Source organism: Thamnophis elegans, chromosome 10 (assembly GCF_009769535.1).
Source record: "Thamnophis elegans isolate rThaEle1 chromosome 10, rThaEle1.pri, whole genome shotgun sequence".
Classification (NCBI taxonomy): Eukaryota; Metazoa; Chordata; class Lepidosauria; order Squamata; family Colubridae; genus Thamnophis; species Thamnophis elegans.
Genome location: NC_045550.1, coordinates 40,422,779 through 40,440,773, shown reverse-complemented (window position 1 = coordinate 40,440,773; position 17,995 = coordinate 40,422,779). Strand labels below are relative to the sequence as shown.

Sequence of the window (17,995 nt, the reverse complement as noted above, 5' to 3'; positions counted from 1 at the left end):
AATAAATATGATAAAACTTTCTAATTTTGCAGGAGAGCTAGGAAAACACTTTTTGAGAAAGTCAAATATGTATAAAGGAAACAATACCTTTTTTACTATTTTAATGCACTCTTCTTCTTGAAACATTTTGAAAAATTCACACATAAATGTCTCCTTGAAGCTTGACTAGAAAGGGAAAATAGATAGAAGTAAATCTTTTATAGAGAGATGCCAGTAGACTAAACTAATTTCAGTGTGATACTTACCAGCTTATTTTTGGATAAACTTCCCCAGCTTCCCAGTGTCTGAATTGCTTTTGATATAAGAGTTAATGTTCTAGATGTTTGTGCATCCTATAAGAGGCATTTAAAGAAACACATTCACTATTTTACAAGTGATAGTTCAACTGGGTTGTATACATGTTGTCCTTGACTAACAACCATTCAGTGATGTTTCAAAGTTACAATGGCACTGAAAAAAGTGCCTTATGACCATTTTTCACACCTACTAAGTCGCAGCATCCCCAGACATATGGCCAAAATTCAGATGCTTGGAAATTGCCATGTACTTATGATGGCTGCAGTGTCCCAGGGTCACGTGATCACTTTTTACAATCTTCTGACAAGGTAAGAGAAAGGGGGAGCCAGATTCACTTGGCAACCATGTTACATCAGCATATAAAACATACATTTTCTGCAACTATAAAGGTTTCATGGGCATTCACATAAGCATTGTAATATTGAAACAAGAATTGTTTTTCTTCAGATGTAAAGAAGTTGGTCTTAACTGCACAGCAGCCAATACAGTTACATCCAGGGTAATTTTGCCTAAAATAATAAGAAATATTTGTTCATGTGTTTTGGAAAGTTCCTCAATCTTTTGGAGAAAGTATTTTTGGCAAGAATTAAGAACATAGAAAATAGCTTTAATTAATTAATTAGTGGGCAAAGGATTTTATAATCCTCCTATAATTCTATAAATCTCGATTTAAATTAATCCTTTAGTAATGACAACGTAAGTTTCAATTTTACTTTAATGAAGAATGAGACCTAAGTCTGAAAAAGATGAATTGATAGGCAATGTCCAAAAAACAGAGAACCAAGTGTGATATAGTGGTTAAATGTTGAGGTGGCACTGGCAAAGTCTAGGTCCACTATGACTCATGGAAATTCACTAGGCGATTTTTGGCCATGCACTATCTCTAAATCCAGCCCACTGAGAAGGTAGTGATTGTGGTTGGGGGTGGGGGGAAATGAGAGGAACGAATACTGTATGTAATATCTTGAGCTGCTGAGTGAAAGGAGGAATAAAGTGGATATGAGAAGTGGGGTGTAGCTGAGAAAACACTGGCCTAAAAATTTGGAAGAAAAATTGTGCAAATTCCACATGTACTATTTGGTGTTTTCTAAAGGAAAAAAATGCATCTTCAGTGCCAAAATAAGCAAGAAAAATTATCACATTTTTTGCCAAAATGCTTAACTTCTTGGTCCAGTGGAAGATTTGCACATAAATACGTTGTAGAAATTATGCACCTAAAAGAATCATATACCAATAATTCAGGAAGAAAAAAAAATAGACATCTTCCTACAATATTACTGAATTCATTCTGTCTGCATTGTATTTCCTGTGGAAGCTTTCATAAGAATTTTGCTTAGAATAATAATATGACTCGTTTATTAACTGCACTGAGGATTATCTGTAAAGAGATGTCATTAAAGGCTTTTGAGCAATACAGTTAAAGTTAAATCAACTAAAAAGATTTTTTAAAAAAAAAAACAAATGATGGAGTATGATTGCTCTGTGTGTGTTTGTGTGTGTTTGTGTGTGTGTGTTTGTGTGTGTGTGTGTTTGTGTGTGTGTGTGTATCTGCCTATCTGTCTTTGAGTTAATGTTGACACCTGGCATCCACCTGAATTAGTCCTTGCAGGTCTCTTGGCAAGATTTGGATGTTTGCCATTGCCTCCTTCCTAGGGCAATGAGAATGGCTGGCTCAAGATTACCCAGTTAGGTTCATACCTAAATCAGAAGTTATAATTTCCTGGCTCTAACCTGTTGCCTTAATCACTACACCAGACTAGCTCTTCGGTATATGTTTTCAAATTTTTTATAGTTATAAACCAGCATGAATGCATTTTTAATTTTTCTCAATTTTACTGAAAATGGGAAATACACTCCCAAATGTTAAGTCATTAGATTTCAATTAGTCAAATGTTTAGTTTGGTTTTAGTCATATACTAATTTCTAATGTCTATTCTTTTCAACATATGAAAGTGAATCAGAATGCTTTACTGTTTGATAACTGATCAGTGAGGGTTTAAAAAAAAAATATTAAAAAAGTTAAGTAGTTTCCAGGCTCCCTCAGCTGCTTATGTTGTAAGCTTATCTCTGAATACATCCTCCTAAGCTCACCAACTGTATGAACATAACATTATCAAAACTTACTGGATGATGAGGTCGTAAATGGAAAGTATGAGGCGATACTACAGCTACAGCAAAGAAACGAAGGAACACAAAGCTGCTCACTGCAGAGTACTGTACATGAGGGTCATCTGCAGAGAAAAACCATGAAATGTACAACTTAGCAGGAAATGGGTGAAATAAGATTGTGAAAAACCTTAGTAGGGTGTCAGTAGAAACAAAATGGTTACTATTCTTCTGCAAAATAGAGAAGTAGCAAGTAGTGTGAAATGAAAGTGAAGTTATGATGAAAGATGCATAGCCCTGTGTCATTGGGCATGTATCAGAATTGTTACAGTTTATTTGATGTTACCTGCTTATTATAGTAAACTAAGGATTATGCCCCTTCCTCTTCTCTGTCACAGGTGTGAATGAAATTGCAGGTTTCCAGTTCTGCATTTACTTAATAGTAGACTCTATTGTTATGATTAATCTTAACTATGCAAAGGAAGATACTTCCAAAGATACATTTTTAAATTTGATACGTTTCCATAAAACACAGTTAATATTAACGAAAATATATAGTGCAATCAGTTTCCTGCCTGTTTCCTCTTACTTTAGAAGTAAAGGTAGAGATGAATTTAGGCATCCAAGGTTGGTGCATGCAATACTCACCTATGAAATATATTTTCTATGACTGTTACTTTCTATATGGAGGAAATGTAAATTATTTTTCTGTAAAATAGCAGGAAGAGGCAACTTATTAAGAAATTTTAATTTACAACTCCTCAGCCTCAGTCTGCATATCCAGTGATTGATTATTATAGTAGTCCAAAGCCACTGCTTCCTATCCCTTTAGTACAGTATTACTGTGGAGCATAAGTATGATTGCTTGCTGTTAACAGCAGTATATCAACACAAGGCAGGCAGTGTCTATGACTGGTATATTAATAATTTGTATTTCCCTCTTTTTGTAAATGCTATAGAACTGATTTTTGGTAACATTCTCATGGACATCGACTCTTTATTCAAGCCATAGATCATATAGTCATTTTGAGACATTGATACACTTACTAGGAAATCTTTCAGCAGCCAAGCGCCTCAGAGAACACAAGACATCACACATTAAAGTTGGGCAACTTATGCTTGATTGTACAATTGTACTGAAAACTTTGTCAACATAATTACGAAGATTTTCCTGTGCAGACAAATAATTTCAGAAAGTTAATTTTTTTTATTTTAAGTGTTTACCAAGTTCATTTTATCAATGAGATAAATCTCTTCAACAAAATCTGTACGTATAGTTACCATCCTAGCATTTAGTGGCAGTTTAAAGAATAAAAGGCATACTAATAGTCTAAAAAGGCCCTCCAAAAGCTCTTTCTCTTTCCCATCACTTTATATGATGTCATTCTGTCCTTGGTGGTGACCGGGGCAAAATTCTGTGATGCCATCTGGGATTCCTCCTGGTTTGTGACCTTAAAGGAAGTTAAGACATCCTATGCTATTGTCTGCCATCTGAATCAGGGAAATTGTCAACAGCTCTTTATAGGGAGGGAATTCCTTGAAGTCTTGCTAAGTACTGTGGGGTGCTCCCTTCTGAAAAGGCTGGTCCTGGAATCAGGGGTCTTGGCCAACTACCATCTGGTTTCCAACACTTCCTCATTGTTGTTGAGACAATGGTGTTCGACCAGTTTCATAGAGCCCTGGATGAAACAATTATCTGGACTCTTTTCAGTTAGGATTCAGGCCTGGACAAGGGAGAGAAAGGGCATTGGTTCTCCTATTGGATGATCTGGTTTAGGACTCTAAAGAGGGATAGTGCATCTATCCTGGTTGTATCAGACCTTCTGTTGGATTTAGTATTACCAACCATGGAATCTTACTGCCTATGGGGGTTGAGAACTGGAGGCATTGTTTTGCAACAGTTCCACTCCTTCCTCAGTTGTTAGTTCCAGTCAGAGGTGGCACGAGCTTGACCTGATAGCCTGTGATATGTGAAATGTTACAGGAGTTATTCCTCTCTGCCTTGCTTTTTAACATTTACATGAAGTCAATAATGAGGTCATCTAATGGCCCAGTTGTATAATCAATATGCTGATGAGACCAACTTTACATTGCCATCTTGAAGTATAGGGGGGAGATGCTGCTGATATTCTCTCTTGGTTTCTGAAGACTATTAAATATCTGAACTGGAGAAAACAGAGTGAATCTGAGCCCAAGTAAGATAAGAGTTACTGTTTGTACAAGAATCTTCTGTTCACACCAGTATAGGTAGGTATTGCCCACACGAAGGAAGGTTTGCAATGGGGGAAAAGGGCTTCTAAACCCATAGATAAAGCATAGTTAGAGGCTACTGTCCCTCTGTGGCTGGTGTGCTGTGGCTGGTGTGCCAACTGCAACTTGACCTTGTGTAGAAAAACCTTTTATGGTAACTCATGCCCTCATTTTCATGTGTATAGATTATTGCAATGAATGTCACATGAGGCTGCCCTTGTAGACTAGTTGGAAGCTGCACTGGCCCAAAATGTGGTGGCCTGCATATACATCAGTTGTTGGTGATGGATCCTAATGCTTCAATTTCATAGGCTCTGCATTGGCTGCTGATAGGTTTTAAGGTACAATTTAAGGTACTGGTGTGGAATATGATGATACGGTTTGATTTAAATTGTGTCAAGTATATATCAAATATTCTATTTTATTCTACAGTTGTTTTTAATTATACCCATTAATTACAGTGAGGTTGACACAATGAAGCTGAAGTCCAGAAATGCAGTAGGCAAAATCATAAGAGAAAGAAAAGATGTTCAGATTCTTAATATACTTTATTACAAAAATTATTATGGACTTTTACATTCCAGAAAATGCTTGGTTGACAAAAGTTCCATAAATATAATTTTTTTTAAAAAGAGCCATACAACATTTTAGCATACCTTGTGCATTTCCACATTATCTCCTTCTTTCAGTTTCAGGGGATCAATTTCACAGGGTTTAGGATTTTCACATATCTAAAACAAGATTAAAATTTGCAGCACAATTATACACCAATCTACTCAGACATGAATTCAGTGACATTTGTTCTTAAATTAAAATAATGGAAGTTTTATCAATTATAAAATGATAATAATATGATAACTATGTTATCTCAACAATTTGTGTGGAAAATTTTACCTATGCAGTAAATGCAAAGTTGGCCATTTGAAGCATTACAGTTATAGGAAAAAATCTGCTCTTTTTAAACATGTATCACCCATATGGGTAACTAGGAAACAATATATTTTCTTGTTAAAGTGATATCTGACTTGCTCTGGCTTGCAGCTAGTAATGGTAGATGATATTCAGCAGGAAAAGTTAAAATGCAGTCACAAGAATACCAGCAATCTTTGCTGAATGAGACTGAGCTGTTTTGGGAAGAGGAAGCTACACACACTATAAATGATGCTGTGTTATTTATCCCCTACAATTGTAGTTGCTACAATGAAAAAGGTAACCCTTTTTGTGACAACGAGGAGTCAGAGAAATATAAGCCAGGAACATATGGGTTACCAAGCTGTCTTTTTATAAGTATAATCTTTATTGTCATTGTACTTAAATACAACGAAATTGGTTACTTACTTCAATCTTCCCATAAAGTCAATACAATATGGAGTGAAATTGTATCTCCTCCCTGCCAGTACTCCAAGCCCATAATAAACATTGCATATTTTCTATTTCCATTGTGATATGCACAAACTAATGGATATAGTAATTTCCAAAAATGTTATATTTGTCCTTAATGCTCTATCCTAGGGTGTGTTTCATTGTCATTTTTTAAAATAGTTTTGAAATCTAATTCCCACTACACTTTGGAATTCTGACCACTGAAACAACATTCTTTCTATTTGCATACTGAAAATTCAATTTCAAATCTATGTCTAGTGAAGTAGATGTATGCTATTGAAAAGGGAAGATGATGGTAGATGTAAAAATATCGTACACTCAAGTTTAATATGAGGTGCTCAGCCTTTGGTAAGCTGTTCACACAATATATTAATATAAGGTGAAAATATTAAACAAATGGATTAAACAATTTGCAACCTTATATTTTGCAAAGTGATTGGACTCTTACGTAGCATATTAGATTTATCTTGCAGACTGGCATAAGAACTGGAATAGTTTATCCTTATCTCAAGAAAGCAATACAGACATTTTAGACCTGGCACAAAGCTGAAAACAACTGATATCTGTAGTAATAGCCAAGGTGGCGCAGTGGTTAAATGCAGCACTGCAGGCTACTGCTAGATCAGCAGGTCAGCGGTTCAAATCTCACCGGCTCAGGGTTGACTCAGCCTTCCATCCTTCCGAGGTGGGTAAAATGAGGACCCAGATTGTTGGGGGCAATATGCTGACTCTCTGTAAACCGCTTAGAGAGGCCTGAAAGGCCTATGAAGCGGTATATAAGTCCACTGCTATTGCTATTACTATTGCTATATAATAGCATGAAATTTTAGGTAGTAGGAATTTTTCTATTCCCAATATATAACATTTTAATGCATACATTTATCATACCTCATCTAGAATTGATTTTAAAGTAACTTTCAAGTAGTGCTTTCCCACTATTTTCATCATCTCATCTACACATCGAGTAGTTAAAGAGTTTCCTCTGAAGATTGTATTTACTTCTCTGTAATACAATTCAAATTAGAAATTCAAGACTATATGCATATACACATATCAACAAACACGCAAGCAGATACAAAATGACCAAAGCTCTCTGCTGCAGTTTTTCTAGCTCATATAGTTTATAATAATGCAAAATGTTAAAATACCTTTAATATTAAGAATATATATCTGGATACATATTATCAATAGATACCAATGTCTTCTAGGTTGCCTTAATAGTAGGTATAATCAATATTATACAAACATTTATTAAGATACAAAAGGCATAATTTAATTCTTGACACCTCTTTCCAAACACTCAATCAGAATAGGCATGGTCTTCAAAAATGCACATAATGCCACCTAACTTAGTCAACTAACTACGGTATGTAGGAAGCACACCACAATAGTAGTGGGGGATTTTAACTACCCTGACATCAACTGGGAAACAAACTCTTCACCAAGTGAAAGATCCAACAGGTTCCTGACAAACCTAGCAGAAAAAAATCCCAAAAAGTAGAGAAGAGAACAATGGGATCAGCCATATTGGACTTAATTCTCACTAACAGAAAGGAAATGATAAAAGGCGTTGAAGCCATAGGAACCCTGGGGGAAAGTGACCATGCAATATTGGAATTCCACATTATGCAAACACAAGTAGTAGAACAAAGTCAAACTAGACTATTGGACTTTAAGAGAGCTAATTTCAATAAACTTAGAGAGAGCTTGGGAAGAATTCCATGGATGAGAATCCTCAAGGGGAAAACAACTCAAGAAGCCTGGGAAATTTTGAAAAATGAGATTACAAAAGCCCAGTCTAGCACAATACCAATGAAGAAGAAAAATAACAGCTCCCAAAGAAACCAGCATGGCTGCATAAAGAACTCTCTGACAAATTGAAAGACAAAAAAGATAAGTATAAAAAGTGGAAAGAGGAGGACATAACTAAGGCAGAATATCAGCAAATAGCCCGAGCCTGTAAAGATGAAGTGAGGAAAGCTAAGGTTAACAATGAAGAAAGGGTTGCCACAAAAGTAAAAAAATAACACACACAAAAAAAGCTTCTTCCAACATGTTAAAAACAAGAAAAAAGTTAAGGAAACAATTGGTCCATTGCTGGGAGAAAATGGCAAGAAGGTGACAAGCAACAGGGAGAAAGCAGAACTATTTAACTCATTTTCTGCATCTGTCTTTACACAAACGGCTAAAACAGTCCAACCTATCAAAAACAGCGCCACAAAAATCAGATTAGGAACACAAGTTGAAATAGGGAAGAAAATGGTAAGTGAGCACCTGTCTACCCTAGACGAGTTGGTACTTTGCTCAATAGTAGTAAGTGTGAAAAGGATCTTGGAGTCCTAGTGGACAACCATTTAAATATGAGTCAGCAGTGTGCAGCAACTGCCAAAAAAGCCAACACAGTTCTAGGCTGCATAAACATAGGGATAGAATCAAAATCATGTGAACTGTTAATACCACTTTACAATGCCTTGGTAAGGCCGCACTTGGAATATTGCATTCAGTTTTGGTTGCCACGATGTAGAAAAGATGTGGAGACTTTAGAAAGAGTGCAGAGAAGAGCAACAAAGATGATTAGGGAACTGGAGACTAAAACACATGAAGAACGGTTGCAGGAACTGGGTATGTTTAGTTTAATAGAAAGAAGGACTAGGGAAGACATGATAGCAGTGTTCCAATATCTCAGGGGTTGCCACAAAGAAGAGGGAGTCAAACTATTCTCCAAGGCACCTGAGGGTAGTGCAAGAAGCAATGGGTGGAAACTAATCAAGGAGAGAAGGAACTTAGAACTGAGGAGAAATTTCCTGACAGTTAGGACAATTAATCAGTGGAACAGATTGCCTCCAAAAGTTGTGAATGCCTCAACACTGGAAGTCTTTAAGATGTTGGATAGCCATTTGTCTGAAACGGTATAGGGTTTCCTGCCTAGGCAGGGGGTTGATCTAAAAGACCTCCAAGGTCCCTTCCAACTCTATTTATTGTATTGTATAGTTTAGTATTGATTCAATTTATTTCCAGAAATATAACATCATCATATAACTGATTAAGTTCCTCCATCTTTCCTTGGTTCTATATAATCTTGATATTGCTATGCCATTTCTGTTTTTTAAAATCAAATCATTAATAAACTCTAGAAAACTGAGAGAATTTGCACATTCTACAACCATTAATAAAACCAATTCATGCTTAGCTGGCTTCAACCAGGAAGGAGAAAGAAACCTTGGATTGAATTATACTAATCTTTAATGCAGTGTTTCATTGAGGAGGAGGCAAAGCATAATTGCATGGATTCCCTCTTTAATAAATATAAGATAGATAAACCATGGAAGACCCTATATGTTTTTCTCTAGCATCAGAAAATTGCAAGATTTCCCCAAAATTTAAAAATAGTGCATGTCAAAGCTGCTGTAATTATCTATTTTCTAACAAAATCAAGCAACTATTACATTCATTTCAAAAGATTCCGAATCACTTAGTCCTAAGCAGCAGAAAATTTGTAATATTTACTGACAAAAATAATTTCATTGAAAATGTATGTGACAAGTTTATCTTTGTCATAGACATAGCTATTGGAGAGAATGGAAAAAGTCCATCACTTACTCAGTTTCCTTCAGTTCTAATTCTGCCACTGCAGCAATAAACTGCACTAATTTATGATGGTGCAGCAACAACCTTATAAGTGGCAAAATACCATTGAATTTCTCACGACACACTTCGGCCAAGATGTAAGCAGCTGATGCAGAAATTGGCTATAAAAAGGAGGAAATGGGATGAATGTACATAATTGAAATATACAGGGAAACGTTAATAAGAGTAATAGTAATTTTTCATTTTAGCCTAAGTTTTAAAAAAAACTATTTAAAATAATTTTCTTCCAGTTTCAAGAATTAGTTACTTTTTGCCATATAGAAGAAAACCTATATTTTTTGCCTTTCATTTGACAGAAGAGGAAAAAATATCTCAAAATTACTGTTTTATGTTCATATTTTTTAAATATCAGATGGAGCATCGAACTGCAAAATACTTTCAATAAAAGCAAAATCAGTTCTTTATGAGTGCAGGCTATCCAAAACTGAGAGCACTTCCAGCAACCAAATAAACTGTTCTCAAAATTAATCAGCAAATTAGACCTGGGAAAAAGGTTAAGAGTACAAATTGAAATGGTTTACCTTTCAAAAGTATACTTTGCCATTTGAACTCTTATTTCAAAAGAAGTCAAAAAAGATTTAGGGAAATTTGAAAAGGAATAGTAGATAGTGGCTTGCCTTTTAGAGGATCTTTACCCACCTTTAAACCAACCCAAATAGGTTCCAAAGATAGTCCACTAAATTATGGCAGTATTTTTGACTTTATGACAGTATCTTTGACTGTAACAGGGAATTAAATCAAAGCAGTTGTTGGCCGTTATACAGAATGCACTCTCATAATAGTTATGAGTGTGGCCTCCACAAAACACTAATTTCTTAGCGGGGAAAGAGGTCTGAAGCAGACTTCAAATGTTTATTACATATGGAAGTCCATATTGAATTATTGAATTTTGTACTTATGTACATCAAAAGGGATAAGGGGAAGTATGAATAATATAAATATGTGGCAAATTAAAAATGCAAATAAAATAAAGAACCTTCTTTTGAGTAAGTGAGATATAATTCTGTGCCAAATTCAGAAAAATTCTATATACAAATGTAGTGTAAAAGCTGGACCAAGAACTGAGATGGTTCTGTTATCTGACTCATATGTAGTCTACCAGATTTTTGATGCAATAGAAGTCTGATTGCTGGCTACATGACAGAATATTTGTTCTTGTCTAAAAAAATGATGTATTGAACCAAATCTGTACAATATGCATACTTCTCAATATTGAATAAACACAAAGCAGCTTTTAAAATTTGTTATAATGAGGAAAATTCTTTAAGCACACTTTTTGTAGAGAACTTCTGTATAGTTCAAGTGTTTGTTTTCTGAATGGCAAACTCTTGACAATCATAGCAAATAGCATCTAAAATTCTATCTTTTCATAGAGTATAAGAAGTTGTTTTTAAATGTTAACCATTTTAGGAGTTGTACAATACTGTATTATACATATTTTTGAATTCTGAACACAAATCTAATCCAAAATATCTCCTTTTGAAAGGAGAATTTACCAACAAATCCAGCACAAAAGGACTAGGCTAATGGCAGAGCATTAGCTGCTTAAAATGAAAAATGGAAAATACCTCCACTTCTGATGATTTCAGAAGCAAGTCTCTAAGAGACTCATAGTACCCAGATGGAAGTACATAATCTTCAGCATAATTTATATTCAGTCTAAGAGATCCATGATCTTCACTTTTGGCAGATTTATTTCCATTATCTTTTGGCTGTAGGAGGTACCTTAAAAAGAAGAAATTATAAGGCTTAAGATATTATCTAAATGACAGGCTGAGCAAACTGTATTTTTAAGCAATTACTGAATTTTTTTGGAGTACAAGATGCTCCTTTTCTCCCGCAAAAAGAGGGTGAAAATTTGGGTGCGTCTTATACATCGAATGTAGAATGTCCCCACACACACACCAGAGGCCAAAAATGCAAGGCATGGCGGCAGCGCTCGTCTGTGGCAATCCCTGGAGCCTGGAGCAGCTGATTGGGGGTATTCCGGCAGTACGATCCACCTGCCAATCAGCTGTGCTGAATCAAGCTGCAGTAAGTGCTAAAGCTGACCTGGCTGGTCAGAGTTTGCAGCAGCAATCACATTCAGAAAACACACACAAGTAATTGATTCAGCATCTTATACTCCAAAAAAATATGGTAAGTCAGAATAAACAGAGATAGGACTGTGGTGGTGAATCTATGGCACACATGCCAGACGTGGCACACAGAGCCCTCTTTGTGGGCATGTAAGCCATCATCCCAGCTCAGCTGTGGAAGCGCATGCCTCCCACCAGCCAACTGGTCTTTGGATCGCTGCTGCACATGCGAGGGGCATGCGTGCATGCTTGGAGGGGCAGGACGCATGCGGGAAGGGTTCATATGTGCAGGTGCGGGACACATCCACGGGGCCCGCGCGTGCATTGTATTTTATGGGTACGGATGCACGCACGCACACACACTTTGGGCACTCAGTCCGGAAAAGGTTAGCCATCACTGCAATAGGATATTTTGCATTTTTTTATATTTTTGTACATATAAAACGGGGCAATTTATATGCAATTTTATATGCAATTTTATATGCAATATAAAATTTATATGCAATTTTACTAAAGCTTTAAATAATATTTGGATCTACAGCTACCCTATACACGTTGCTGGATATACACTATGTCCACATGGCTTTTGAGCAGTTCTACACTATCAATTGCAATCTGACTTTTCCTGTCTTTGATTGCAGTTAAGATTAACTGTTTGCTTATTTCACTGCAAACAATAATACTTAAAAAATGTGTTGGTTTCAATGAAAATGTAGGAAAGATTAATTCACTTGGACTAGTCAGTAAAGATATGGAAGGTAGAAGAAGCTATGCTAGTTTAATTATGTTAAATCTATTCTTCATTTTACCAATATGACAATTTAGTGTCAGTTCCTTACCATGCTTGGAAAGTATCACTTCCTAATGCTTTGACAGGAATCTTAATTTCTCCTAGGAAAAGATCTTGCACCAAGTTGCCATTGTTCCATAAGTCAATCCTGAAAGTTAAATCTTAGTTTTAATAACTGATTTATTAGCCATCATAACATATTTAATTTTTAAGTGGTCATCTGATTTAAAATAATCACACAGAGCAGCACACCAACTGCACATGCACAAAAGTAAGGTTATTATCTCTCATCTAATAGTTTGTCTGAGTTAAGAAGAAAAGTGTATCTTAGTTCTATAGAAAGCAATCATGAGAACCTGCCTACCGGTACTAGTTAAATCTAAAGCTTTATCAGTAAGAAAAAAGTAATGGTGCTGAGGCATTCAAAGAAAAAATGTATATTTTCTTCTCAGGCATTTACTATTCTTGTTTTATTTTTCTTAATTCCATTTAGTCTTTATTCTGATTAAACTGTAGCACTCCAATGACACATGCATTATGCATTCTTTAAAATTACTTTTTAGCCAAGCCATTTCAAGTTTTCATAACTTAAAAGCATATTCACACACTGTATTTGGGTTGCTGAGTCTTACCTCACCAATATTTCTGTTAAACAGCACATATATTAAGAAGAGAAAAAATCCATTGTGTTGTGAGACTTCTGAAGATATTGTAGCAGGTTCTGTTGCCTCCCTAAATGTTATACCTACTGTGATATGAATTCACATATTCTAACTTACCCTACAGAAAAGCTTTAGTTGAAGTTAGATTAAGAAATAATGTATTTTCTTCAAAATATTCCAATTATAATTCCTTTTCAAAAGTTATTGCATTGAGAGGTGTATATACACATTTGTCCACTTAGTAAGAAATGTGTAAGTCACAAACCAGTTAAAATGTCTGAACAGTTATCTAGATGTACTCTAAAATCAATAAAACTAACCATAATATGATTTACTTTTTAGCCACAAATGCTTGTTATACACAATTAGAATAAATGCTGCAAGTAATATACTTTGACTTAATAAATTGCTTTTCTGAATATGCTTCAACTGCTGTTTTTGAAAGCATTAGTGTTTTTCAAGACCAGTTTTAAACTGAATCTCATCCCAAACTTAATTATCCCAATCATTTTCAGCAATTACACAGCAACCTTTTTATTTTAATTATAAGAAGCATTGTCTACTTTGATTGCCATATCTAAATTAATTTTAACATGTTGAACAATATACCTGACTTCCAGTTTCTCAATGTCTTCTTCTTCTACCTGAAACTGTGACTTCTTGGTGTAACTACTGGACCTAGTTACCTGAAAATAAAACTTACAAAATTAATTTGTTTCTCTTTTAGCAGTACCCATTTAATCCAGTCTAATAGCTAGGCCTTTCTAATATTGTATGTTACTAGAAAATGGATCAAATTTTAAGTAAAAACATATATCTTGAAATGTAAAGAAGAATATTACAGTAAATGTGTTTGCAATATATCAATGATAACATTCACTGCTGTAAGATGGTCAGCTCTAAAAAGCATTTTAATAATCTATATAAAACATAAGAAATGCTTACTCTTTGTTTTATTCAGTTAAAGCCCAAGTCCCATGTTTTGATATCATGAAAAAATTAGTTAATTAACCCTTGATTTTTAAAGTGTTTAAAAAATATTCCTACAGCATTTATAATCTTATTCTGAACCAGTAAAAGGTCTTGGATTGAGTTCCAGGTTCGGATGTTAGCTGAAAACAATTACAGCTAGCATTCTTCCAGGAAGAACATAATACATTTAAAAAAAAATACAGAAGTTGCCACAAAAAATGCTATTTAATAACTGTCTTTTTAGTGTATAAACACGATTATCCTATTATTATGTTAAAAATAATCTCTCATACATCCTTTTCAACACTTTTAAAATATTCCAAAACGTTCATGTTAAAGTGTAGCTAAAAGAAGCAAAAGGTTGGTACATGTTTCTATATAGTAGCTATCATATCAACATTAATAATCAACACTCATACATTTCTATTAATAATTCTAAGTTCTCAACTTAGGGCCATTCACTTAATGATGGTTCAAAGCTTGGGAAAAAGTGACTTATGACCTATACTCAGATAAACATCACAACACCTTTGAGTCACAATTCAACTTGGCAAAGGGCTCATTTACAACCAGTTGCAATGTCCTGCAATGACTGCAATTTGTGAGCTTTTTTAGAATCTTTTTACATATAGACTATTCATCATAATCTTTCTCCTATTTTTTCACCCAAGAAAATATGAAAGTATTACTGCACCCTAATTCCAAAATTTTACAAACTGATTCATAATTAACATATAAATGGCTAACAAAAAAGCAGTACAGAATAAATTGATGGACAGAATGTCAACATTATATTGATAAGAAATTAGTTACCTCAAAATAAAATGTTTCATTAAATTGTGGATTGCTTGTTTTCTTCTTTACCTTTGTCTTCTTTTGATCATTCCTGTTCCAATATAATACAGCTTTACTATACAGATCTTAAAATATATTATTGTAATTAATAGGATTAATTTATGTGAGTAACCATTTATTTGTTAGTTTAAAATGAAAAAAAGACTTTTTAAAAATTATCCAAGTACATCACTGACTTCTTGAAATTGTATAGTCCCATTAAAAATGTAAAAAATATTAAGTAGGTTAATATTTGTGACTGAAAATATAAACAAACTATACACAGTTTGCATTCAATACATTGGAAGATTTTGGCCATTTGGGATTTAAAAACCTATTACAATTTGATTACGTGAGATACTTATAAGAAAAAAATTAAGAAAATTTCAAGAAATATTTAGAATTACAGAGTTTATAAAATCATTTATAAATGAAGTTATTTATATATTGTAGCCTGAAACAGATTAAGAATGAATTACAGAATTCAGTTTTTTACATTTACATTAGTATTTTAAAAACTCTTTATCTACTATTGCTTTTATATACTCATTGTCAGGCCTGCAGTCATATTCATTTTAGGATCTTTGGCCTGCCACACACTCTATTATTTTACTATGCTGTTTCATTAGTGGGGTAATTGGGAGGGGGAATAGTAAGGAGCAGAATGTGTTGTTGTCAAAATAAAACATTCCTTTCTAGAAGCCCAAGGTCATTCTTTGTCTCTGCACCTGACTGGAAGTGGATGGGTGGAGATGCCAGCGTGGCAATGGAAGATTGGACCATGTGATGGACTTGCGGGGGGTGGGGTGGGGGGGATCATGAACTTTCAACTGGGTGAAAAACACAGGAAGCTTTCAAATTCGGGTTTTCCACAAATGTGCCAACATGTCTCTTTTAATAAATTGGAACTTATAGCAATGTTTTGCCTTGGACTCTGATTTAATTTTGGATGATATTTTGAATGCTGACATTCATATGATTTCATATAGACACACAATAGTCTTTTAATAGGTATTTTCTTCAAGCAGGGAATCAATGACTGAGGGGAAAATAGAGCCATGCAAACTAGTTTTTCTTCTCATAACCTAAATATCAATGTGAACAGGAAGGGAATCTTTACATGCAATACTGAATAAAGAGAAAGTAGTACACACCAGAATGTTTTGAAGGAACAAAGTGATTATAATGAATAAAAATATTGTGGAGACAGCAGTAAACTAGCATTATTTCATACGCAGTTTTTTAGTTTAGCCAACTGCATATTTTGGATCCCACATGAATGGTGTGGATGTATTGCTGTCATGGGAATACAACTGTATGCTTTTATAAGATCTATATCCTACATTTTTCGGAAGCTCAGTGTACATATACATTTCTTCCCCCAACATAAATCAAGAATGTAAATTGGGGTAAGAGCAGAGAGTTGTCCACAAACAACATGTCAGCTTCCATATCCAAAAGCAGAGTTGAACCCAAAGTTCCCAATTCTAGGACTGTAGTTTATCCACTGGCTTTACAGTGACATGGTTAGTCCCAAAAAAAGTATTATGAGGCACAGTGCCTACAAAAAGCCAAGGACTTTAAATTTAATTCAGATTATTTTCATGCACAATATGCATACTAGCACTTTTTAAAAACATGCCTCTATATTGTCTTATGTGGAGTATCCACAATATGCAGAGCTATAATTCAGTTTAATCTATCATATAATACTATTTTAAAATGTGCATTAACCCTGTATATTTTGTTAATGAGACATTTATCAACTGAAAACTGGTGTACTAATATCAACCTAATTTTGACGTAAATTTTAAATTGTTATCTTGGCAACTTCAATACATTTTAATTAGTTACCTTGAAGGACCTACAACAGATACTGTAGCATAAGGGTCACAATTTTGCCCATTAATAAGAGGTAGTCCATGACATTCCTTCAACCTAGAATTTAAAAAAGAAAAAAAAAAGGAAGTTATTAGTTCAGTTTCAGTTCATTTAAAGTATGTCACATCTGATAGATAAGTGAAAAATAGGTTGTGTTAATCCAACTGTCAGCTGCTGTTGGACATATATTCTTCACACAGGCTAGCAACCATGTTTTCCATTTTCATTATCTTGTCAGTAACTTTTAACAGCATCTATTACTAATTCTAAGTAATTAGACTTTTTATACCTGTTCCATTCTAAAAGCTAGTGCATTTAATCTTGAGAGAACAAAAGGGATGTGATATCACACTACAAAAACCTGAAAGACTCACACAGCAAGAACTGTCATTTCTCATTCCAGAAAACAGGCAATAGTATAACAGATTTATGTTACAGAAGGCAGATTCCAATTTCATTTAGAAATAACTCTCTAGTGGTAACTGGAGCTCAGCAATAGAAATAATTATTCAGGGAGATGGGCTATTGCAGTAAAAAGGTTAAATACAATAACAGTGTAATAAAATGAAATAATAGCAGAATATTATTAAAACATTAAGAACAAACTAAATCCCATTGAGAACAAATCAGGATGGGAGTTCAACTTCTAGATCTCCTCCTAAGGCTTTCTTAAAAAGGCACGTTTTCACAACTCTCATGCTATATAACAGGGCTCATCTCAAGTGGCATATCTATGTAGAACTAGTACTGCTAGAAGGAATTTATTCCTTCATGCTTGAGAAACACAGAGAAAGAATTTATGGGAAATTTGATGCTGGATCTTCTGAAATTCTGAGCCAATACAGATGTGGTACATATAGAATTTCAAGATAATTTCTACTGGGTTATACCAGTGTAAAAAGTATGTTTAACAATATGAATAAAAACCATCTGTCTCCGTGGGACAAGGCATCCCCATACACTGATAATACCCAGTTATATATATATCTGACCTGGGTGAAGTGTGTTGCAGTGGGCATTCTTTTGTGATGTCTGGAGACTATAGGGATCAGAACAGGAAACAGCAGACTTCAGATGAACCCCAATAAAATGGG

The 17,995-nt window shown here is 34.6% G+C and overlaps 1 protein-coding gene across 2 annotated transcripts in view; it reads right to left on the bottom strand.

Moving 5' to 3' along the window:
- The window catches only part of RASA2 (RAS p21 protein activator 2), a 42,865-nt gene that overhangs the window by 12,825 nt on the left and 12,045 nt on the right, over positions 1-17,995 (bottom strand). For both annotated transcript variants that reach the window (XM_032225126.1, XM_032225125.1), the window contains exons 6-17: positions 16,875-16,958; positions 15,000-15,072; positions 13,824-13,900; positions 12,602-12,700; positions 11,253-11,409; positions 9,637-9,785; positions 6,925-7,039; positions 5,310-5,384; positions 3,451-3,574; positions 2,422-2,528; positions 246-332; positions 88-165 (exon numbers count right to left, since the gene is read on the bottom strand). In XM_032225126.1, coding sequence (XP_032081017.1) covers positions 88-165; positions 246-332; positions 2,422-2,528; positions 3,451-3,574; positions 5,310-5,384; positions 6,925-7,039; positions 9,637-9,785; positions 11,253-11,409; positions 12,602-12,700; positions 13,824-13,900; positions 15,000-15,072; positions 16,875-16,958 — 1,225 coding nt within the window. The remainder of the gene's footprint in view (positions 1-87; positions 166-245; positions 333-2,421; positions 2,529-3,450; positions 3,575-5,309; positions 5,385-6,924; positions 7,040-9,636; positions 9,786-11,252; positions 11,410-12,601; positions 12,701-13,823; positions 13,901-14,999; positions 15,073-16,874; positions 16,959-17,995) is intronic.